At 24.8% G+C, this 26,351-nt stretch overlaps 1 protein-coding gene across 1 annotated transcript; it reads left to right on the top strand.

Annotated features, from left to right (window-relative positions):
* The first annotated feature begins 1,771 nt into the window (after positions 1-1,771).
* LOC113555781 (proton-coupled amino acid transporter-like protein pathetic) lies at positions 1,772-25,265 on the top strand. The gene is given in 11 exon segments (XM_026960315.2): positions 1,772-1,903; positions 1,995-2,098; positions 11,104-11,183; positions 16,905-16,982; positions 17,702-17,852; positions 18,987-19,469; positions 19,825-20,003; positions 20,847-21,013; positions 22,548-22,564; positions 22,566-22,903; positions 25,021-25,265. Coding segments are annotated over 8 exon segments (1,371 nt in total). The 5' UTR covers positions 1,772-1,903; positions 1,995-2,098; positions 11,104-11,160; the 3' UTR covers positions 22,839-22,903; positions 25,021-25,265.
* Positions 25,266-26,351: the final 1,086 nt, after the last annotated feature.

A 26,351-nucleotide genomic window follows, 5' to 3' on the forward strand; every position in this document is an offset into this window, starting at 1 on the left:
ATCGACCACACAGGCTGCTTATAAATACGAGTATTTGGATGAAATACTCAAGGACAAAATATCATTCAGTATTAAATAAACAAAGTCAACATTTCCAACGGATAAAATATCCAGGATTAAAGTAACCAATGAATAGAAAAAACTATCTGAATTCCATTTTTTTTTAAAAATAATTTCTTTAAGCAATAATAATAATTACATAATTCATATGAAAAAAAAAAAAACATTTTTTTTTAAAATTTTATTAATGGTTGCCAAGTGCTAATTACAAATTATATTGAGTACTAAACTGGGTGATTTTTTTTCACTTCTCAATTAGGTGTAAACATTTGTAAATAACACATAAAAATAATCAAACAATCTAAACATTCGAATAATTATAAAAAAATGTACATGGATATCGTTACCAAGTAATTGACGAAACAAAAATGATCCTAAGAGTCGATGAACGTTAAAAAAAATTGTTTATTACATACATTTTAATTACCTACATTTTTTTTTTAATTTTATTATTATTTTTATAATTATTTGTATTATATTATCAAAATCACACTCTGATAATATATTATTATATAAAAAATAATATGATTGTTTATATTTTTTTTTTAATCTGGATATTTTATCTTATCCGTTGGTTATTTTAACCTTGGTTATTAGTGTTATTATTTATTTTATCTGTTGGATATTTTGTCCTTGGATATTTTATCTGTTGGATATTTAGTCCTTGAATATTTTGACCTAAATTCGTATGTACTTATGCGATTTGGCGGTGGATGACAAACATTTTAAGTATTTAACCTACCAAGTAACTTTACTACCTATCTAACTAAAATGTTTAAGTATCTATATTTATACTTTTTATTACAACGAAATTAGTATTGTAAAAACGAAGTGTTTTCGTAATGTTTATGTTATTATACATTTGGCGTTGATAAATTATAAATTGTATGTATTGAATGTATATAAAAACATGTGTGGTTATGCTTAAGATCACATCGAATAAATAAAACTTAGCCGTTTTCACAATTCGTGAGTACGTATAGTATGGTGTGTAGTGTAAAATAGTGCGACAGCATTCTAAGATTTCCAAGCACAAATCTCAAACTTACTAAGTTGCTGTTTGGTAGTCGCAAAAAATGTCCATTTTGCTCCTTAACACCATCGCCCTCGAAAATGTATATGTGCATAATATAGCGTACACATGATGTGAAGATTAAAGCGAACATTTGGGAAAGATCCGTATGGCTTACGATAATGATACAATTTTCATTTTACGAATTTTCAAATCACTACAATGAGCAACACTATTGCGTGTTCATCATTTAGCGTGCACTATTAACAATTGATATATTATACGTTGGTACCTATGTAAAAAGCCACGGGACCAACCACGGTTAATGATTTATATTACCAGAGTACTATTACTATTATACCAGAGTAGAATTACTGGAGTATGTAATGTTATGTTAAATTATTGTGTTGCTTGTAAATCATTTCATCGCATTAAATTTCGGCGACTTTTTGATACGCACACCACCCCTTGCCTCGCCTAACTCTTAGTTCTCCGGTATATTATATAATATCAACGACTATATAACACTATATACTATATAGTAAGTACATAACTTTGACGGTCAATGAAATACGGATAAATACGAGTATATAATGATATAGGAGGGGGGGCACCTATGCGCTAACCAGATGAAAACTGGAATTTTACTTACATACCTAGGTAGTAGCTGGGTACCGATTTATTTCATCATGCATTTCACATTCGAACGCGTGCCGCCGTGTAGTCACAGAAATATTTTTTGATTTTTTCAAATCGATTTTGATTTTCGTTTTATTATTTGTCGCCATATAGTAAGCTAAATCGATATTATTGTTCAAACAATTTTAGTCAGTAAGTATAGTTAGTAATTATTTTTTCATCATAATTTTTAGTTCATAAAAACTAAGCTGCATGTTTGTAACGTACGTTATATCTATTTCAGATTGAAATGCGTATTCAGCTCATAGAATTGTACTGAATAATATAAACAATTATTCTTTTGGGACTGAGAAACAAACTACGAAGAAACAAAAAAATTGCGTTCAGGTATTTATTTTTTTATTTATATTTTATTAACGTTCATATCAATATCAAGTAAAATATTTCCATTGCTATTAATTTAATTTAATTAATTGTTCATGTATACGCTATACACATCCTGCCTAATAAATATTTTTGGGTTGAGTTGCGTATCTATGTTTCAATTGTTAAAAAAATATTAAAATATTATGATTTTGTGATTTTCATGTTTTCAAAATGTAAACACTTTTCTTATTTTTAAATCATAATAATTATGCTATAAATTAGACTGTATTAATATATTATTATACGAACACATTTGTATTTAACTATCACGTTTAAAATAAAAGTATCTATACAGAAAATGAAAAAATAAATTTAATTATTTCAAATAGTAATTGGATGTTGTAAAAGATCTAATAAGGATTAATTTAAGACGAATTTGGTAATATTTTTATAAGTAGTTTAAGATAAGTTCATTAATAAGTTTTTTATGAAAGAAAAATATCTCTTAATATTTATTATAAAAAACACATACAGGTACCTTGCTAGAATTCTTTTTATAAATATTTTTAAAAAATGATTCTATATTTGTATGGATTTGGAAAAAATAAGGCTATCCATTTATTTTGTCTACAAACTTATTCATTTTATAAATGGGATGAATAAAATCATCACATTATAGGTTTTGAAAAAAATAACAATAAAAAGTGAATTATTGTGTGAAATATTGAGTAGTAGAGAGAACAACAGTAAATACATAATTAATAATAAGAATAATTTTATTATTTGGTTTTAATTGAAAAGTAAGCTAAACATAATGAGCTCATTGCTCATATATTTAAATAAATAAAGAATAAAAAATTAAAACACTTTATTTGAAGAAACCACACTTTTATAACAATTTAATAATCATTTTATATAAACTATGTCCAGTTTTTAAATTGGAAGTATCTTTCACATCCTTCACAGATTACTTGTATAGGTACTTAAAAAAAAATTATCTTAAATAATTAGGAAAATACATAGTTATTTTTTTGCTACAGAACGAATAAATTAATATATTCAGATGTTATTTCTACTAAAAACGATTCAATAATTGTATCTATTAAATCTTATTTTAAAATTCCTATGTACATGAAATTATAATTTTATTAATAGATGCTAACTATTAAAATTAAATTCCTCTATTGGTATATAAAAAAAAAAAAATTGTAATTGCTACAAAAAATAATAATATTACAATTGTGTAAACTAAATATGTATTATTACGCTATTAATATCTTACATTACGATTGTAAAATATATTTTAAGTTTGTTAAGAGTTAATCGCATTTAAATTGTCTAATCATACAAAGTTTTTTGAATTTGGCAAACGGTAGAAAATTAAAAAAAAATTTTTGGTCTTATCAAATTACCAGTAAAGCGGTATCTCGTGGTATATAAATTTAATATAATCGTATAGAAAATGTTTCGGTAAATTAAATAGTGGAAACTTATTTTATTAAGTTTTACTTGATTTCTAATAGGCAATCAAAAATAATAATAAAAAGTTTTTTATTCGATTTGCCTCAAATATCCTTATCAAAATTTAACTAGTTTGACAGTACTTACAGTACTTACTACTTACTACACTACCTAGTAAACATATTAATGTATTAGTGCAATAAAATGTAGATACATTATAATATTATATACATATTCATATCGTTTTATCACTTTTATTGTGAGACAACTTTAATTTATATAAACTTTGGGAAATTAATGGTATTGACGTATTAAACACAGAGCATAAGAAGCTTAACATAATAATCTATCGTTAATATAATTAAATTTTTTGCATCAATATTTCAAAAAAAAATTATGATTACGTCCATGTGATATAATTACTATTTATTAGTATTTTTCATGATAATATTGTCGAATGCCAGTGATGATGGCGAATGTTTATCGATAGTGTTTTATGAGCATTTTTCTTTAAATTGTATATGATATATTTAATTTAATTTGAATTTAAATGCTAACATGTTAAATATTTCATCATGTGTCTTATATATTAATGTATTATAATTTCATATAAAAGTAGATGTAAATTTAAAAATATTAATTTTTTGATTATATAAAATATTTACGGTTTCAATTTAAAAAGAAATATGTGGATCATATTGTTATGTAAAAACTTATATTTGTTATATTCGATATATTATTTAAAACAATCACTGTTATTAATCAGTCTATACGTCGGTGTTATTCATGCTTATTAATTAATAACAAATCTTGCAAGTTTCGTATCGTTAGTGACTAGATTTTTATAGGTAATGAGTATACATCGTAATTTTTATCAATATTTTTTTTGTAAGTTGTAACCATACAAATTCAAAACAAATTTGAAATTTAACTGGGAAATTGATTTTCCTATTATACGTATATTGTAAAGTTTAAAAGTCAAGACATTTTAATGTTCGTTAGAACAATTTATGCTGTTAAAATTTTATTATTTATTCGTATTTAATAAAAATATTTTTATAAGCTAAATATTTTAAATAGGATACTATTGTCAACATTAAATAATAAATACATTATACATTATGAACTAAATACATAAAATCGTATAATCCTTGAAATATATTGGTTATATACATAATCATAATACCTTTTGCTTTTGAATTGTATCTATAGCATAATGCTAATTAGTTATTATTAGTTTATTATTTATAATATTATCTATATATTTTTCATCTAATCTGGTTATATTATACCAAAATAATAAGACTAAAAATTTCTATTTTATGCTAATTATATTGATAGTAAACTATACCTACAAGTTACAATCATATCGTTAAGTATATGATTTCACTGTGGTAAGTTGTTTTAAAATTATTTCAAGTGCCATGTAGCAAAACTAATGTATAAGACATAAGTATTTAATATTGTTGGCATATTATAAATTATATTTACATCATGAAAACATCATTAATATAGAACATAGGATTTATAGGCTATAGCCCTAAAAAAGTACTAAATATGTAAGAACTTAAGTATACTGTATATACTTATTACTTATATTTGTTTTTAAAGTTTTAATTACTAAAATAAATAGAATATATATAATTAAATATACTTCATACTATTAAATATAAATATAAAAACTTTTTTATAAACGAAACTAGATAGGTTTTTTTTAAAAACTTTTATTTTTATTGATTCAAAAATAGACTATCATATTGATTGATGAATGGGTGCCTTTAATGATATAATGAGGAATTGTGATGACAAAAATGTGTAAAAAAAGTAAAAAAATAAAAATAGTATTGTTCATAGAGCAAAAGTAACGATAATATGTGTTAAAAAGTCAAACATCTAATTATGCTATAATTTGCAAAATAAAAATATAAAATTTCATATCTGGATTTTTTTGTAACATGAAGCAATTTTGTTTCTTGAGTAAGCCTTGTATACGATTGCGCAAAAACAAAATTCAAATGCTAGAAATTCCTCTGTCTAATCATCATAATATTATGTTCATACGAAAAATTAGTTTTTGTGTAAGCGTCTGACTTGTTTTCATAAATTATTTTATATTATAATACCTTTTAAATTGTAATTATTGATTATAACATAGGTACATTGATAATCAATAAGTCGGACCTTACTTAGTCACACTAGAAAATAAAAAACAGACAATTAATATAAATATCTATTTCTTGTCTAATTTATTCTCAGTTTTAATGTTATGCAGATAATTTTTTTTTGTAATTTGGCAATGATTATGATTTGCGATTAAATTCTTAAAAAGTAAATAAAATATATTAAGTTTAACTTCTTTTATAATAAGAAGTTATTTAAGATTAAAAATATTATCATATAATTATTAGCATTTATCACTTATATATATATATATATATATATATATATATAATTAGCATTTAGGTCATACCATTGAAACATAATAACTTAAATAATCTTTATACCTTTCGGTCTAGGTATAATTAAAGTTTAATTTAGTTAATTTTACAATTGGTTTATGATTTAAAATATCATTTGTATTTTTTGTTTGGTAAGCGATTGAAAATACTATTATTATTATATTTATTTAAAGACGATTTTTTGTTGAGCGTATTTATTTATTTGTATATTTATTTTGCAAGTTTTAATTAATTCATAAATCTCTATCAATTTATAATAAGATTCAGTAGGACAAATATAACTCCATAGAGAAACATTTAAAATATTGGTTTCATAATCAGTTTTGAAAAATATTGGAGTCAAAATTGCCTAAAGTAAAATGTACTACACAGTAAAACTGACAATATTTTATATAAGCATCAAAATTAATAAGTTTTTTATTTTAATATGTTAATAATTTATTCTGAAATTCATAGGTTGTCAAAAAATAAAGATGATATAATAAGAGATATTTTATTAGGCATAATTGATTATAAATAAATAATTATATAGGTTAGGTTGTACACTAAAATCACAAATTGTTGGTAAAAAAATTGTCTTTTAAATAGATATTTGTTTATATTTAATGACAATTATAATATCATGAACAACTACTATTTATATTTGTTATGAATGATTATTGCAATCTGACTACATTGTTTAAGTTAAGATTTTGAATAAAAGGTATAAAAATATAAATGTAAAGTTAATTTTCATAGAATAATTTATTTGTTATAATTTTGAAGTACCAATTATGTTTTTATTGTGAGCTGCAAAAATTAAAGTTTTTTTTTTAAAAAGTTCTAGTCAACATTATAATTAGGTACTAGAGAAGATACTTGTATAATTTACAGTGTCACGACGAAATATTAAATGCTTTAATAAAAATTTCTACGATTAGCAATAATCGTATATGTATAAAATAGTTTAATTAATTTTTAGTTTTTATTGTTGAAACATTATATTATTCAATAGAATAATCATTAAAAATAAGAAGACTATTCAATCATTTCTAAGAACATAATAGTAAATTACAATTATTTTCATAATATTGTGTAAATACTAAATAGCTAATTACTATAAGTGATAAGTAAATGCAATATATTTGGTATTACTGTATTACACGTATCTATAGATATAAATCATAAATGCAAGTAGGTATCTGCCCGATGGGATCAGTACTTATAAATGTTTAGGTATTTTTCTTTATGTACTCTATGAGTGTTTTTTGCGTTACTTGTTGAATTCCACGTTTATTTCAATTGGGATAAGAATTAAATACAACCATAAGTTTAATATAATTAAAACAAACAAAAATACGTGATGTCTATGTATTTTATACATTTATCATGTTACTCTCCTATACTACTCCTCTGTCGACATTAGACATTATAGGCCGAATCTTAAGAACCGTTTAGGTACAGGAAGGTAGCACGTGGACGAACTTTATTTGACCTTACAGCTTAAACTAGTTTATTCTCACACTACAATATATTTAATCATTAACATACCATAGGATTTTTTTACGTCCTGTCTGTTTCACGAGTTAACGCCATATGTTTAAGAGTGAATAATTATGGAAACTGTATTATATTATCTAAATTAAAAACATAGGTAGTGTACTCGTAGTATGCGTCTGGAGAAAACTCGTAATAAATATTATATACGAATGTCGAGAAACTGGTTCTTTGTTTTAACCTGAATTTTTGGATAGCAAAAGAGAAATAAAGTGGTTATTTTGATCCTGCCACTTTTGGTTTCATAATTCATAAGCCTAACATGAGGATTTAGGCGTATTAATATGTACCATCCCATTTTACGTTTGACCGATAACCGATGATGAAAGGCGATTATGGATTAATTTACATACGATGCGTAGGTAGATCATTATCTGTTGAATATTTCAAAATCTACTGTTTATTTTGAAAAGAAAAACTATAAGTTTACTATGCGTGTTTGCTTTTTTTTTTTTAACTGACTAAAAATTTGTATTTTTTTTTTTTATAAAATATCTGTACACTATAGAATCTATAGGTACTAAAATTTATTACTATTGGTTTACATGCATATTTAGTTATGTATCGAACAATATTAATCAAAATTGTTCCAGTATTGTCAACTTACGTATACAATGTATAGATAATATAATAACTTTATAATAAGCATGCCCATAGTTGTTTACAAAACAAAAATCTTGCACTAATAATCAATTATTATTTTTCTTTTTTTTTAAAAAGTCTGTGGATTGAGATACTTACTTATAGTATTCTTTTGATAGTTTTATTTATTACGACTTACACATTTAAATTATATTATGTATATTATTTGTATTTATCATATTATAGTAAATCTATCATAAATGTTTATAATAAAAAAAAGAAAAAATAGGGCTCCTTAGAATCCACCTCTGCATTCCACTACGCATAACAATACAGTGCAGACGTGCAGTGCATTAATTTATTATATTATATACTATTGAAAATATGTGTGATACGGCGGTGTATTGTAGATATACCAATATAATTCAAATGCACCATTGATTATTTATACGTATTTAATAATACCTGTATAGTAAAATTACTATTTCCCCGCTAGATTAGTGTATCTATTTTTAGACTGTGAGTGTAAAGTGGTCCGCCTGTGATTGTGTGGCACCACGCAACAGTTTATTTTTTAAATTATATATCATACATACACCTGTAGACCAAGGCTGGGTAAGGTAAAAAATATTTAAATTTGTTTAGTTATGTTAACATAAAATAATTTAATTTATGTTTAAAGTTAAAAGTTACATTTTTTTTTTAATTTGTTAAAATTACAAGTTAATTAGGAATAAATGAATCTAACTTACCTAGTCAAAAACCATTTACTTTTTTTTCATATAATGATACTAGGTACTTTAATACTTTAATCAATGACGAAATCCAACAAAATATTTAAGTTATATTAATGTTTATTTTTTTACATAATATAGTTTACAACTTTATAAATTTTTATATTAAACTAATCGAATTTATTATTAGAATATAATTAATTACGTACATATATAACTTTAGTTATTAATCAATTAATAGTAAGAATAAAATATTTAATTAAACTATATACCTAATTTTATTTTATCATATTGGTAAACAATAACTAGTTGATTATATTAATTATATTTTTATATTAATAGAATATGATATGAGTATGATATGACAATTGGCTACGAACTTTTCTGCATTCATACTTTACAATTATCAGCTAAAAACGTAAATCATGATTAATTACTCAATATTATTAAGTATCAATACATTATTAGTAATACTTATTGCTTACATATAAATATTTTTTTTATCATTAAAAAATAATAATAACTACTGTTAATTATTATGTAGTATACAGATATTATGTGTATGGAATACTGGGTAAATTAGTTGTATTTTTCTTTTCTCAATAATGGTTATCTTTATATAGGCTCTATTGCTTTAACATTATGTTTAATATTCATCATACAATATAGGTACTCTATATATTATATTCCGTGAATATATATTTATACTATTATTATAAATCATTATTTATTACTTATATATTTATAACCTATACAATATAATTAAATACAAATATCTTATTTATTCGTTTCACACATTTTGTATAAATAATATTTATATGTTATTTTTATTACTTTTATAATAATTCAAAAATACTGCAAAACACTTCAACAATACAATTTATTAGGTGCCTCTCATTTAAAATACAGCATAATATAACATTATCATTAATAAATTATATTTGATATTTTCGTAATGATATGTTTGTATAAAAAGATATATTTTTAGATTCACGAGGCTTAGGTAAAATATTTACTTGATGTGATCATAAAATAAAGTAACTCATAAAGTATTGCATATTATGGAAAAATATTAAACTCGTTAAGTTAGAAGTTACTTCTAAAAAAAAAAATCGTTAAGCATAAGCCTTAGTTAAAACTTTAAAGTAACTAAACTTTTCAACTTGTTAATGCCCATCCTTGCCTATGACCACATTCTTGTACATTTTAATTAAAAATATATAAATATACATAGGCCTGCCGCCTGTACATAGCATCATTTTTTTTTTTAAATGTCCAATATTGTAGATTAAGCATATGCGACTATAAATATTTCTCGTACAGTCATACCTGAAAACATTCAGGATTTAAAATGATCAACGTATATATAGGATCGTATGTATAGGATCTTCGCATGATCGTAATTAATTTGTGGCTATCGTGGGCAGCAAATAAGTATAGTAACGTTGCGGAAAAAAATTATTTTACCTCCACACCACTTTAGATACAGTAATTAATAATTTTTTGACCTGCACTCTGTTGACATCCGACGGACATACAGTATCTATTATAGGTACTATAACGTTTCTCACCGGTATTAATGCAAAAAAATCTTCCGGTCGCCACTCGACTAGACAGCCGTGTTAATTGCTATAATATTAAGTAATTACACAATATGGTGCATATTAGCTATACACATATAGAGTATATACTAGAAATATATTATACATGGGTTGATATTTCATTTAAGGAAGAAGTGTTTTTTGTTGGTTTGTTTCTCTCGCTTCCGAGCCGCTACTAGAATCATTTGCTAACACGATGAATCATGAATATATAAAATAATGTATCACCGCTATCTACTTATATTTAATAAATGTATAAATGTATATAATATATTTATTTATATTAAGCAAATTTTAGTGTCCGTCTGTTTGGCGCATTTAAGTGTGTATAGTTCCTTCTTACTACGCCTAAAGCGTTTATTTTTAAAGACGTATTTTTTTTCCTGTCGGCTGAACGACTTGTCAACTATTCACTTTTTTCCTTCTCATTCCCTCTCTCTCACTCATAGTCATTTTTTCAGTTAGATTCCGACGTCCCCAAATACCGTCTGTCACGCTGTGTATACTGATGTACATGCAATCATAAGCACAGTATATCGTTGTAATAATAATATCTGTATCACAGCTGATGTGGCACAAATGCTATGTACAAAATATTTTAATCAGCTTAATAAAAATACTAATAAATGCCATGACTATTTTTCGTGTTTAAGGGTTCGCAAGAAACAGCATCGAAACTCTAGTCGATCTTGTTTGGTAAAAAGTCTAAGATGAAAGAAGTACCGGAAAATAGGTGAGTTTAATCAATATATTTTTTTTATATATAGAAGCCAGAATGGTGGATATTAATTTGCAAAATTTAGCAATATATTTACAATATTATAGAAAGTGTATAAATTGTGTAACTATAGGAATATAGGATTCATCTCCCCAGATCTATTTTATCGGTTATTTATGTGTGGCGTTACGATTTTTATATTCAATAGAATATTTTTTTTTAATTTAGTTTTTTACATTTTATTAATTTCAAAAATTAAAATGTAGTTACTTCATGACTATTTAATATAACGTTACTTAAAGTGTAAATGTGAGATTCACAATTCATGTACGAATTTCTATAATAGAAATAATTACAGTATTTACAAATTTTTTATTGTCATTGCTGTCGTCACTTGCACGCAAGTCAACAGAAATCTTATCTGTTTATGTGTATTATCTAGTTGTTCTAAATATTGTCATAGTCATAGTCATATTAATATTATTTTGTTTTAGATTCTTAGTAGAGCGATGAATGTATATTTTACAATGATGTGTGTTTATTGTGTGCCATGTTTTGAAGTAGTAAAAATATTTAGATTTTCAACTTTGAGAAAAATGAACCTAGTTATAATAAAAAGGTTAAAATGGAAAATTGATAATAATTTTTAAAAATTATTGGGAAAAACAAAAAAAAAGGAAGGAAATATGTGAATTTTTACGTAAAACCTGTTTTCTATAAATTTGATTATTTTATTTAGTTGTAATTCAAAAACAAATAATCATAGGACATACTTGACATTTTTACCAAATGTTTATAATACAATTTTATATACAATTATTGTGTAGTCAGTTTAAGCACTAGTTCTAAAAATATTTGTAATGTTGATAATGATGGAGAATATATAATATATATACGTTCCTATATTACCGGACTCTATACTACATTAACTATAGGTTTTACGTGTAATTTCCAATTTCATAAAATTATTTGTTTCAACGATTTAATTTTAAACATTGTATTTATTTACCTATTGTTTATATTAATATTATTATCTATAGGTAAATGGTATACTTTTTAAAATATTTTGAATCTCTTTGAAATTTAATTTATAATACAAGTATATTATATAATTGTTAGGTATATTATTATTTGAAATGTATTTAATTTAATAAAAATATTTTTAGGTAAATTGATATAGGTATTTAGAGTAAGTGGTACATACTCTGCGGTGTAATTATAATAAAAGTTAGTCGTTTGTTATTGCTATAATTTAAGAAACTAAAAAGAACATGATCATTATTTATGTGGACACACATTGATTTACTAAAAATAGATTACATTTTTTAAACCTACAGGCTACAGTTAAGATCTATAATTTTAAATTTAAATAGTTAAAATATAATTTAATTTATTAGTCATTTAATTTTAACTTAATTATTTTAATTAACTTGCTATATATATTATATAAAAAAAAAAACCTAAAGATACTACACGTTATAGTCGAAATCGAACAAACCTCAAAAATGATCGTCAAAAGGCCAAATATCTATAGTATTTAAGTAAAAAATCATTAATTTTGTACTTAGCCTAGTTATGTACCCATATAATTTAGACAAAGTCACAGTAACTACATATTTCTTAATAAGCACCATATTATTTTAAATATTAAGTATAATAAATGTAATTTATTGTATTATTCTATAGTACAGGGGTGGCAAACCTTGTGAACACTACGTGCCCAAAAATTACCTTTTTTTCGAGCGTGCCATGAAAAATATTATATATATATATTATATTCAATATTGTAAAAACAATTATTATTATTTTATTGTATGATTAATATATTAATATAAAAAAAAGGTTAGTTTTGGTACATAATATTATAATAATATTACTTTGTTAATTATTTATTTTCTTTCTTGATGTGATTTAAAATAACCTATTATATATATAGTAAAAATATTTTAATTTTTCGGTATAGTAAATAGTAATGTTAGTAATGTATAGTATTATAATATTAATTTAACAAAATATCGAGATGTAATTTAATTTATTTATTTACATTAAAATAATATAGATTTATAACTATGTATACGATTTTCATAACACTGAAAAATATTCAAATGTATACAGCTGCTACAGTTTTGCCAAAATTATGTTCTTTATCATAAATAGGTTTGCTTAGTCGATAATTGAACTACTATAATGAGGTATTGCTCAAATAGACAAATACCGTGGGCAGTTCATATTTTGACCAGGCTTTGCTGAGGTTTACTCGATTTCGACATGTTCTCCTAAAATATTATATATAATAAGCTAGAGCGCGGATTTATATGCATTAAAAACCAACCAAATATGTGCTAAAAAATACCTAAATATGCGTAACTATATGCAATAAAATGTTAAAATATGCGCAAAAAATAAAAAATATGCATAAAAAAGATTAGCGAAAAAAATTTATTTTTTAAACATTTAATTAATACAATTAAAAAAATTTTTCTTACAATTTAAAAAAAAATTATCGAACTCAACTATAAATACTTAATTACTTTTCTTAATTTTTTTCTTTTTTTTTTGTAGATAGTTTTAATCTATAAGAAAAAAATAGGAATCAATTTATATAAAAATGTATACTAAAATAAATTTACTTATATCTAAATGTGAATTGCATTGTATGACAATCATTTTATATTATTATATTATAATACCATATATTTAAAAAAATTCTGAAAAAACAAAAAACATCAAAATATGCATTATAAGATGAAATATGCTATTAAAATTGTAAAATAATTCCTTAAAATAGAAAAATGTTAAAATATGCAAAAATATGTGCTAAAAAAGTTTCATTTTTTAAATTGTTATGTCATGAAACAAATTTTGTGCTCACTTAGCATATCATACGATCAACCAGAATAAATATGCAAATGCATACAAATCCGCGCTCTAAATTAATAATACATATGTATAAACAAGTTAATAGTAAAAATTTTGTAATTTGGTTATATCATTTATAACTAGAGTACGGATTTTAAAGGTATTTGATTTTTTTATCTATTGATCTAAAACGAAGCTATATCGGCCTACATGTTAACTATTAATTCGATTTATATAACTTAGAAAATACACGAAATTTTATTTAATTTTTTTTTATATTTCAATATTTTTTATGTGGATTTCAGGTATTTTATTTGCTGTTAAGTAACATTCTGTAAAATTTTTCAAAATGTGTTAGAAATAAATTTATATGAAAGATTATATTAATTTTTATATTATATAATGGGTTCTGAAGAACGATCGATTTTATCTCGTTATGTTTCATTTAATTTATCGATAATAGTAGGTACATAATATATATTGTACATTTATATTATTTTCACGTATATATATATATTAAACAAGTTGGATCGTCGTGTTTCCCGTTTTCCTGTTTCGTTAACTTAACAAGTCATTAATGTTATTAATAAATGCTTAGTATATAGTTAATAACATAATATGTTGTCCTAATAGCATTTTTAGTGGATTCGGTAATAGTATTTAAACATCATCACGTCGGGTCAAAAATAATAATAAAAAAGGGAGGTAACCACCCCTTTGTATAGTGTTGAGTGTATTTCGTCGAGTAATTCACTGTAATTAGTATACGTGTTCAATTTTAAGTCAGTGATAAACGATTCTAATTGAAGACTATCAGTCTATACCTAGCTCTTAGTAATTTTTTTGTTTTTGATATTGTTATTAAAGAAATTTATTATACTATGTATAAGCAGTATGTATTGCAGTAGCTTGCATTCATTTTTGCCGAATATATTGCGTTGATTTTATTGTTAATATTTAACTATTATAATAGAATGTTTTTATATTTTATATTATATATTAATATTATTGTTGTTAACTTTTGAGTTAATTTAGACTTACCATAGAACGGTGTAAATAGATCCTTGATATGGTATAAATAGGCAATAACATAAAATTAATCTATAAAATATTTCAAAAATGTTATTGTGTACATAAAATATAACAATTTATACTTACGCAAACATTTTAAGTCCCTCACGAATAATATTTTTGAATTACAATAAAATAACTAAAATGGATATTATTTTTAAGAACTATATGTATTTATAATTTAGAATGGTTGGTTTCAGTATGAATCTTATAAATTATTATGACTAACACGAGGAACGTTAAACCTTGTATTAAATGTTTAAGCTTTTTGAAAAAATAAACATTTTTTTTCAATTACTCTTGAAAAATGACTAAATAAAATTGAAAATTGCACATTTATTTAAAAAGCTCAATGAAATTCAAAATATATAAAAACAAATTGTTAGGTACATATTTTATGTAATTATTCCTTTATTCATATATAATATCATTTTATCAAGAAACTTTACAGAAATTATAGTATTTTTGTTATTTTTATGTTATTGGATTATGTTTATTTAAAAACAGTGTATAGTAATAGTATAAATAGTGATGTATGTATAAAACCATAAAAATCAAACATTTGAAAAACATTTTTAATCTTACTAAATTGATGGACTTTACTTTTAAATGAAATAATAAAAGCTTAATTAGATGAACAGTAAATTAAACTAGTCAAGATCCAGTGGCGATGTCAGATATTTTTTTTTAGGGGGGCGATACCGGGAGAAATTTTTTTTCTGGTGGGACATTTATGTATGATTATTCGATCATCCATTAATTTGTTTATACCATATTTTCAGGAAAATATTGCTAAAAATGTTTTGGGTATAATATTTCTAAATAAAAAATTAAAAAATATATCTAGTTTATTATTATCACAAATTTACTACAGTAAAACTTCAAGTTTCCTTCGTTTTCTTTTATTTGTATGTGAAAATACATAACTTTTTATTTTTTAATGTAATTTTAGAAAGTATTAACTCTATTAAGTATATTTGTTTTTAAATGTGCAAAAAAAGCATATTTAATTTAATTTGAATATAACAATCAAACATAAAATAATATAACTTAAGTCTAAAAACTCTCTAAAGTAATTAATACATAATATAGTATTAATAATGATACACAATTTCTTTATTTACTCACATATTTTTAACATTAAATTATAGGGGGGCAATGGAAGGGCAAAATCAAATGATGGTGGGACACTTGTCCACCCTGGTTCCCATGCCACCCCTGCAAGTTCATAACTTAATCAAAAAATTAACTACCTAACTATTTAAGTTAAAAGGTTTTAAACCAATTAATTTTTTAACTAGTTAATGCCCAATAGCCCAATTTTAGTATAACATATTATATTAACTTATATGTCACGACGATGACGTTATTCAATTATATGTTTAATACTCTATGCATTTAAAAATAAAATAAAATTGTTCACAATAAAATTTGAAGACAATATAATACAATTAATCTAAGTCTTAAGGTAAATATTTTATATTTTTACGGTAAAATTAAAAAAATTTTTATTGCTTTAATTCAAATAATTATTTCTTATGCTGATATTTAATTTAAATACCACTGTAGTTTTCATCTTGTTTTTCATTAGAAAAATAAACAGTCATCAGTTTTGATACATTTATTGTTTGATTGCTCTTTTAGTATGTAGTCAATAAGGTATAGACAGTATAGGTAATCTATTCACACTATTAATTGACAAAATATAACGTAAATTATCAAACTTTTTTTTTAGTTTCTCTATACCATAACATATCTTTATAATATTATACGCTTATTTTCACTTGCTATATTTATTAATTTTAGACAAAAAACTTTAAGAAATCAAGAAAAGGTCGACTACTTTGATCCGTTTCTTGAGAGAAATTTGGAACACCCAACCACGTAAGTGTAATATCTACTATCTACTTATAATAGGGCCGCTTTCAGGCAGTAGAGGCTCAAAAAAAATATCATCATGCCTTTTTGCAGTTTTGCCCAAAAATATAATGTTAAAAATACATTTTTATTCAGATTTACAACAACGATTAGAATGAAATAAATTGTATATATCTATAATTTATATATATATACTAAATAATTTAAAATTTCACACATTTCAATATTTAAAAAAAACTCATTTTAATGTGACTGTGTTGACAGTATATAATAGGTATACATTTAATAATTATCACAAAAATATGACTTCAAAAATAATAGAAAAAATAAGTTCAAAATTAAAAAATATTAATATTACGCAATTAACAGCTTCTATTAAATCTTTGAATTTTATAATTCAGTGCAAAAAAGGAAATGATAAAAATTCTACACAAATTACAATTTTTTTGTTTTTGTTTCTGACAATATTACTATAAAATTTCCGTAATCCATATTTTCGCAATCTGTAGGCTTTATACATATTATTATAATAGTACGTCAATATTTTGATAAATATAACACTAATCGTGTAATTCAATACCGACAAAAGGTACCTACATAATATAATTATTTAAAAAATTGTGGATATATTAAGTACCTACCTGGAACTTGTATCTGCATATGAATAACTAAATATTATTATTTATTAGTTGATTACTTTTTACTAATTATTTAAATATTTGCAGGAACGGTGAGACCTTGACTCATTTACTCAAAGCGTCTCTGGGAACCGGCATCCTTGCTATGCCTTTAGCTTTCCAGTGTTCGGGACTCATAACCGGTGTATTTGCAACAGTATTTGTGTCTTTCGTGTGCACGTATTGCTCCTACTCATTGGTTAGTAGTTGTATGTCTTAAATATTTTATACATGTACGTGTTATCGAGATTATTTAAAATTAAAATGCGTAAAATATCGTTTTATACACGTCATACTGTTTACAAAAGGTTTCTTTAAAAAATAATAAAAAAAATGTCAATTTAATCGTATGATTTTTAAGTGTTTCATTTGAATTACTTTTTTAACTGACAAATCAAACAAGTAGGAAATGCATTTTTTATAATCAGACACTTGCGAGTTACGCGTTTATCAAGTGAAAATATTATAGCTTTTACTAGTAGATATAATATGAGGCATGTGTCAAATATGTATTACGTAATTTGCTATATATTATACGATCGCATCATTTAACCGAACATTATACGTTTTACTAAGAGATATTACTTAAAATCAACTTTAATAATCATCCAAATACGTATTATTATAGCTTTTCATAATAAATATTAAATTTTACTATACATAATATAAAAACACACAACAATTTTCATATTTCACTTATCACTCTCATCACGCACATACACAATTTGTTAAAAGGTATACTATATATAATTTATATCATCATACAGTAAATTATAATTTAATTAAATTGATCAATTTATTTCATTATTTAGTAATATTATTAACATCATTAAATATTTGTTAAATATCTGTCAATATAATTAAAGTGTATTAAAATATTATTGTTTAATAATTATAAAAAAGTGTAGTTGAAGACATTTAAAAAAAAAAATTAGTCGAATTGAGTCGATAAACTAAATAAACTAAATAGTAAATGAGCAGGTTTTTGATAGTTGGTAATCAGGTTGGATTTAGGGATCAGACCCCCATGAAATTGTTTTTTTGTTTTGAATACATTTTATGAAACATTATTGATTGTTTAGAAAACGCTTGAAAATAAAATAGTTATTATTGTACATGTTAATAAAATTGTATAATACATAACATATAACAAATTTTATATTATAACACACCCACACATTTACGCACTCACAAAGTATATATTATGTATAATTTTATACATATTACATATATTAATTATTAAAATATTTTATTTTTATTTACGTCGGATCTAAAATTGAATGTTCTTAGATTTTTCATTTTTTTGTAACACACGAATCTCGTTGTTTTATAGGTGAAATGCGCTCACACGCTCTACAGGCGGACAAGAGTGTCGTCCATGAGCTACGCGGACGTGGCTGAAGTGGCGTTCGCTAACGGACCCAAATGGTCTCGAAATTTCTCGTCGGTAACCCGGCAATATGTGCTTTGGTTGCTGTTTATCACATACTTCGGAACGTGCAGTGTGTATACAGTGATAATCGCCTCAAACTTTGATCAGCTGTTCACATATCACATGGGTTACGAACTAAACCTCCGGTCCTTTATTGCGATGCTGCTCATACCACTCATACTGCTCAGCTACGTACCGAATCTCAAGTATTTGGCGCCCGTGTCTATGGTAGCCAACCTGTTGATGGCTACCGGTTTGGGAATCACGTTTTACTATACACTGTGTGACGTACCCAACATTTCAGAAAGGCCGGCTATGGGATCATTTGAAACGTTCCCAACGTTTTTCTGCCTCACCGTGTTTGCCATGGAAGCCATTGGAGTGGTAAATTATACGTTATCGAAAAGTACTTAAAATTGCACAGAGAAAAGAAATAGGTTTCTACAAAAGCGATTAGTATATACTATATATGTAGAACTACATTGTACCTACGACCTACTAACTACCAACTTCGAGATATAATATTATTTAAATTGGAGAAACAGTTGTTTTTGTGCATAATTTTTTCTCCATACTATTTGAAGTACTTTTTGATTGTTTTTTAATGCGTTTTTTTTAAATAATCGAGGTTTTAGACTGATCTTTGATCATCATATAGGTACATTTATATTATATTTATAATGTTGAGTATTTTTTGTTATTTAATTTAAAATAATGTATACGCTTATTATTTTTGTAGGTGATGCCATTGGAGAACAATATGAAAACACCCAGAAACTTTTTGGGAGTTTTCGGCGTGCTGAACGTCGGCATGGGTGGCGTGACCATTGTGTATATTCTGCTCGGTTTTTTCGGTTACTTGAAGTACGGTGAAGCAACGAAATCGAGTATAACGCTAAACCTTCCCATCGAAGATGTGTGAGTGCAATTGGTTCTATGGCTGTATAACCACTATAACCTCATATCTTATAATTATTTTCCACGTACCGCGACTTCTGCGATACCCGGTTGAGCATGGTTCATTATCTTTAACAATTCGATTGAGTACAGAAAAAATATTTTCATTTCATAAAACGATATCCATTTTTTGGCGGTCTGTCTACAATCAGGCCAAGCCACATTTACGTAAGCGTCTTATGTAATATTCGTATGTTATGGATATTATCGCCTAAAATACGCATTCGTCGTTTGTACAATTATTATTTGTTTAAATGTGTTAAGCATAGGTATTTTATTATTATGATTTTTGAGATAAACTAGTAGGCTGTCTAATGCTAAATTAGATTTATTCATTATGGTCAGCATACATAGTAATTAGAAACTTAATCCAACTATCAGTCGCTACACTTAAAGTGCCCTATTTAATGTGTATCTATTTATTCGTTTCTGTCATTGCTTATGGTGTACAGAAAAAACTATAACGTATAAAATTTGATTTTTTTTTACATACTCGTATTTGATAATTTACTTTGATTAACAAAAAATATTTTTGCTTTGAATACTACAATCATTGTAGTCTATCATTCAAAAGGTTCTGATGAGTTTCAGACTGTTTAGTATTATAGTTTATCAGATAAAGTTTATCTACCCAATGCATTAACGGTTAAACATGTTTTTTCTAATATATACAATATAAAATAATATACATATTTGTACAACAATAAATTCAGTTTTTACTGATTTATAATAATTATTATTATGTATGCTATGTGACGGCTGTGTAGTAACTTAGACCTCTTATTGTTTGTATATTTGTTACAGTGCTGCTCAAGTAGCTAAAATATGCATCAGTTTAGCCGTGTTCTGTACGTACGGTCTACAGTTTTTCGTTTGCTTGGAAATCGTGTGGACCAAAATCCAAGAAAACTTTGAAAAAGCTACAATTTTCCACAATTATGTTTTGAGAACGGTTCTGGTAACCTTGTCTGGTAAGTAGTGTAGTGTAAATTTTAATTGCAGGCTGCTTCAGGTAGACTTTTTGTTTGTTATTTTTGAACTATTTATAAAAATTTATTTGTGTCATTATTCATTTTCTCAAAATATTTATACTTAGAAAAAAGTATCTCACCATTCTAAAAATCACATAGTAACATAAACTAATTTAAAAAAAAATTGTATTTCTATAACCTGTGGTAAATATACATAAATAGAAAAATATTCAATTTTCGCGAGCTAAAAAGAATTTCATGTTTAGGAATTTAATGTTAAAAAATGATGCTATATAGTATATACATTCTCCGAATCTGAAGAAATATGTGTGTAAAATTTGGAGTTAATTGTTTCAGTAGTTTCCATTTCTATTAACCCTAGCCAAATGTACATTCATTTTTTAACATAAAATAATATAATATATTACATTTTTAATACTTATTAAAATATGAAACTTTTGCATTAAACTTATAAATTTACTCTCTCCTAAGTATTGCAAATATTATTAAAATTAGTTTTTTTTAGTTAATTAGCTTTTAATATTATCAGACTATCCAATAAAGTTTTGGTTTAATTCAAATAAATATGCTTTAAACTCAATTATTCAGTTTATATTTGTAGTATAAATTAGAGATTGATGATTATTGGTTATACTTATTATTAATAAATGCGGAAAAAAAATTTGGAATGAGAAGATAGCGGAACAATGTTTGAAATTAAAAGTTTGATTAAGAAAACGTACAATATAGCAGATTTGCGTCCAGCAGAACCAATGTTGTGTTGTTAACATTATTATTTATGTGAATTAATCTATTATTAAATTAAAAAGTAAAAATATTAAATATGGCGTGTGATGGCGTGTTGTTTTTAATGTTTTTATTGATATTTTAATTTGAAGTGAGTTATACTACGATGTAAGATATTAAAATTTTCAAATGATCATCACTCGTTTAAAAATCTAAAAATCAATAAAAAAACCTATACATAATGCTCTAGAACCTAGATACGTAAAATTCTTACCTTGTATTATAAGTCAAATCACTTTATTATTAATTCCAATAACAGAAAATTGGTTCTGCTGAACGTACATTTTTTAATATTCTATGTTGTAGGTACCTACGTTTGCAAGATGGAGTTAACTCATGCGGGTGTCTTCTAAAATAAGTTTTGATTTTTCTAGGCGGTCCGCGAATGCATACGACTTTACGAGTCATTAACACTAATTCCTATACTTAGATATATTTTATACTGCATAAGTGGTGTACTAATAAAGGTATACCCCTCTAACAACACAGAAATTATTTGAACGTTTCAGTTTTTCAATTTTTTCTTTCTGAAATGCTATTTTATTTTGTCAAGACCACCTAATTTATAAATTTAACCCTTCATCTCCTCTCAAAACAAATTAGATCTGAGTACGCCACTGGCCTGACTGCAACGAGAGCATCGACGAGCATAATATATTTATTATACTTTCAGACATTATAATAATAGTTATATAACATTTGCGTGTCTGGTTTTTTGTTTTCACAGTTGTGATCGCTGTGGCTTGTACCGACAATCGGACCGTTCATCGGACTTATTGGTGCCTTCTGTTTTTCACTTCTTGGCATCGTCGTGCCCGTGATCATAGAGTTTGCCACATACTGGGATGATGTGACCATTTGGATGTCAGTCCGGAACGCAGTACTGATCGCTGTCGGCTTCTTGGCGCTGGTCTTCGGCACGGCCAACAGCGTCGCAGATATTATCACTGCATACGACCCCGCCCAGGCCGTTAAGTGTGCTATCAATTCCACGTTGACCGAACCAATCGCAGAATGACCGGTAATCCGGCTATACCATCCACCGTCCAGCCACACAGCATTTTAGACTTCCAATCGTGCCAAGTATATCTTTACGATAATTATGTATATATATATATATAATATATAATCATAGGCGTAGTGCTAGGCGCTCCTTGGCTAGATAAAATGTCTTCCACCCCATTCCCTCCCAAAAAAATATAAAGAAAATGATCTATTTTTTGTGTTATCAATGTTTACGTTGTATTTTAAAATACAGTAAAATCCCGTTACAACGAACTCCAGGTGATCGAATTATAGTTATAACGGGATTTTTCGTTTTATTGGTATTCGTTGTTACGGGAATTTATTTGTATACGATATATTGTTTACGATTCTTATCGTAAATAAAAAGGTTAGTATACACTAGTTGCTTTCGATGAACAGATATAGTTCATAAATTCATAATTATGTAGTCATTACCTCCCAAATAAAATAGTAGTTCATAAACTTCACTAAAATATACTGTAATAGATAGATATTTGTGCATATATAATATATATATACTGTCTTATGTTATGCATTTTTGATTATACAATATTAAGGTTACATTTACATAATTATTATATTAAATTTAAATAGGTAAAATAAAATTAATATGATATTACACAATAAATAATTATAATGGTAATCATTAGTTCCAATAGTTCCATTCATAAGCATATAGATATTTTTCTATTCTATTATAGTAAACACCGTAGTTTTATAGTCTAGGAAGTCTAGGAAGAACTTCATACTACAATTACTGAAAAACTGAGAATAATGTAATTGTTAAACATAATTTTTTAGGTATTTAAAATTATGTTGTACGTTTAAAAAATGTCAACCTTCGGTAAGAATTCTATATATTTATACAAAATATGTCAAATACGATAATACACCACAACTATTAAAAACAACATAATAGTTGTGTATTAAAAATAACATAATTAGATAATAAAAAACATTTGGTAATATAATTAAAATTATAATATTTATATTGTATACATTTTTTGAATTATTTAGGAATCAGTTTTTCATTTACCTGTTAATTGGGAGGCAACTAGTACTTAGTACTAACTACTAGTACCTACTTAACGATACAATTTAAGATACATCGGGAGACAATTGGTATAAAAATTAGGGCGGTGGTAAACTCTCCCGACTTTTAAAAACAGTACTCTCCCGGTTCAACATTATGTTTACCTGAAGTAAATATGTAAGCTCTCCCGGGTCAACATTTTAAAACTAAAATATACATTAAAATTCAAAATTGCAATAAATTAAACAAAATAAGTAACACTGAAATACAAAAAATAATGAAAAAACTATATCTCAAAAATATTAAATTAGAAATAGATACCACAAGTATTTTAAAATCTGTGTGTTTCTATTATCAAACAAAAATTAAATTAAAATATTTTTATTTTATTATATATTTTGTATTTATTTTGTATTTTAGATTTATTTTATGAATTTTTATTTTTTATTGTATTTTGACTATAATATTATAGCTCAAAGGCATTAACTTATATTATTATTACTGTATGATTGACAATTTTTAAATGAAAGTTAAATTTATATAAGATTTATTTTATGATTTTTATTAAATTTAATTAGTAGTGAAGACCCCGGAGAGTTTACAATTTCATATGTTTCCGTCAGGTAGTATTGGAGTAAACCCGGGAGAGTTTATCACTGGGAGAGTTTACAATCGCCCAAAAATTATCGACCTTTTTGATTCTGGAAGGCAACTATTATCTATGTGTTTTATTTTTAGTAGGTATATTTCCCATTTCAATAGCTTATGTACATAAAATTATAATTGACTGAATATTAAATATAATAATAATAGAAAGACGCATAGAATGTTGCAATAATAAATAAATTGTATTGTTCATGTATTTTAGTTAAAACTGTTTTTTTAATATCATAAAAAAATTTTTAAACTAATTTATTAAGTAAACGATAGTTTGATTAAAAAGTATGTTGTTTTCAATAACATTTAAAATTGATAATCTAACTATAAAAAGAATTATGTGATTAAAGGAATTTTTTTATTAATAATTATATAATAATAACATGAAAAGTTGTTAATATTAGTAATTATGGTACTTGTAAACGAAAATATTGACTACGCCTATGTATAAAATATATTTATTATTGCGTTAATATGTATTCAGAATGTTTAGTCGTGGTCGGGATGGTTGGACGACGGGGACCGACACGGACGAGGGGAACTACAACGATCAATAATCGTCGTATTTTCCTCGGACTGGCGCCCGTTGACTACTGAGCAGAAAAGCGTAGAGACATAATATAATATAGGTCATAGGCATGTATAATAATATTGTTTTTAGGCACAAAAATGTATCATTTTAATTTTAAATTTTTTCTAAAAATATATAAAACTTATCATTTTTATTATTATATATAATATTATTGTTTAAGATCAATTTTTTTCTATTTGATTCCGACAGGATTCACTTAATATTTGATATTATTATAATTATACAAACATTTTCTATTTTTTTTTCTTATATATTATGTATGGATAATTATTAAGGAGTTACAATTGTATTTTATTATTTATAAATGTATAATTATAATTAATATATGTATAATTTAACAATAATGTCAAATCTGTTTTATTATTGCATCTGTTTTATGATTTTTAAGCAACTCAACGCATAGGTAACGATAGTTTTACAATTTTTTAACACCCCCCCCCCCCTAAAAACAAATATTGGATATAATTAAATATTTATTTATTTGTTTTTTAATGTTTGCAAAAATTAAAAATCAATTTTCAAAACGTTTGCACTATTTTAAAGTTCGTATTTCAGGATTTGCTCTCAAATTATATAGGTACAAATATATTATTATTCAAATTGGATAATATTCGATGATTATAATACGATAATTCATTGTATTTAGCGGTGGATCTAGAAATGTTTTTAAGGGGACACATTATTTATATTTCCAGAAAATTAATTATAAATTATATATTAAATTACTATAAAATATATGAATAAAGTTTTACAAGACTGACTTTACAACTATTATATAGGTATTTACTATTTATTTAGTTTTTAAAATCATATCTATGTATGAATAAAAAAAAAATGTCCATTTCTAAATTTGTTTGTAGTCCATTAACCGTGGGCCCGTTCCTTTGTGATGCTCTAGGCCTTTAGATCTGATTGTATTTAAAAAATAGACTTGATTGAGTCTAACCTATTCAGTTATATTTATTTATTTATTTAAACGGGCGAACCCATTTACAATTATTATAGACATACGTCTAGGATTTATATAATATTTTGTTATTACATTACAGATTAGTTTTAAATATAATTTGACAGTACATATAGTAATATAATTAATAAATGTACAGATTTAAGTATATAAATGCGATGTTGTGACGATAATGATTAAAATAATTCACTAAAAGAAGAACATTAAAAATAAAAAATATAAAACAATGAAAAATTAACTTAATGTGATATTAACA

The sequence above is a fragment of the Rhopalosiphum maidis genome, chromosome 3 (genome assembly GCF_003676215.2).
Source record: "Rhopalosiphum maidis isolate BTI-1 chromosome 3, ASM367621v3, whole genome shotgun sequence".
NCBI lineage: Eukaryota > Metazoa > Arthropoda > Insecta > Hemiptera > Aphididae > Rhopalosiphum > Rhopalosiphum maidis.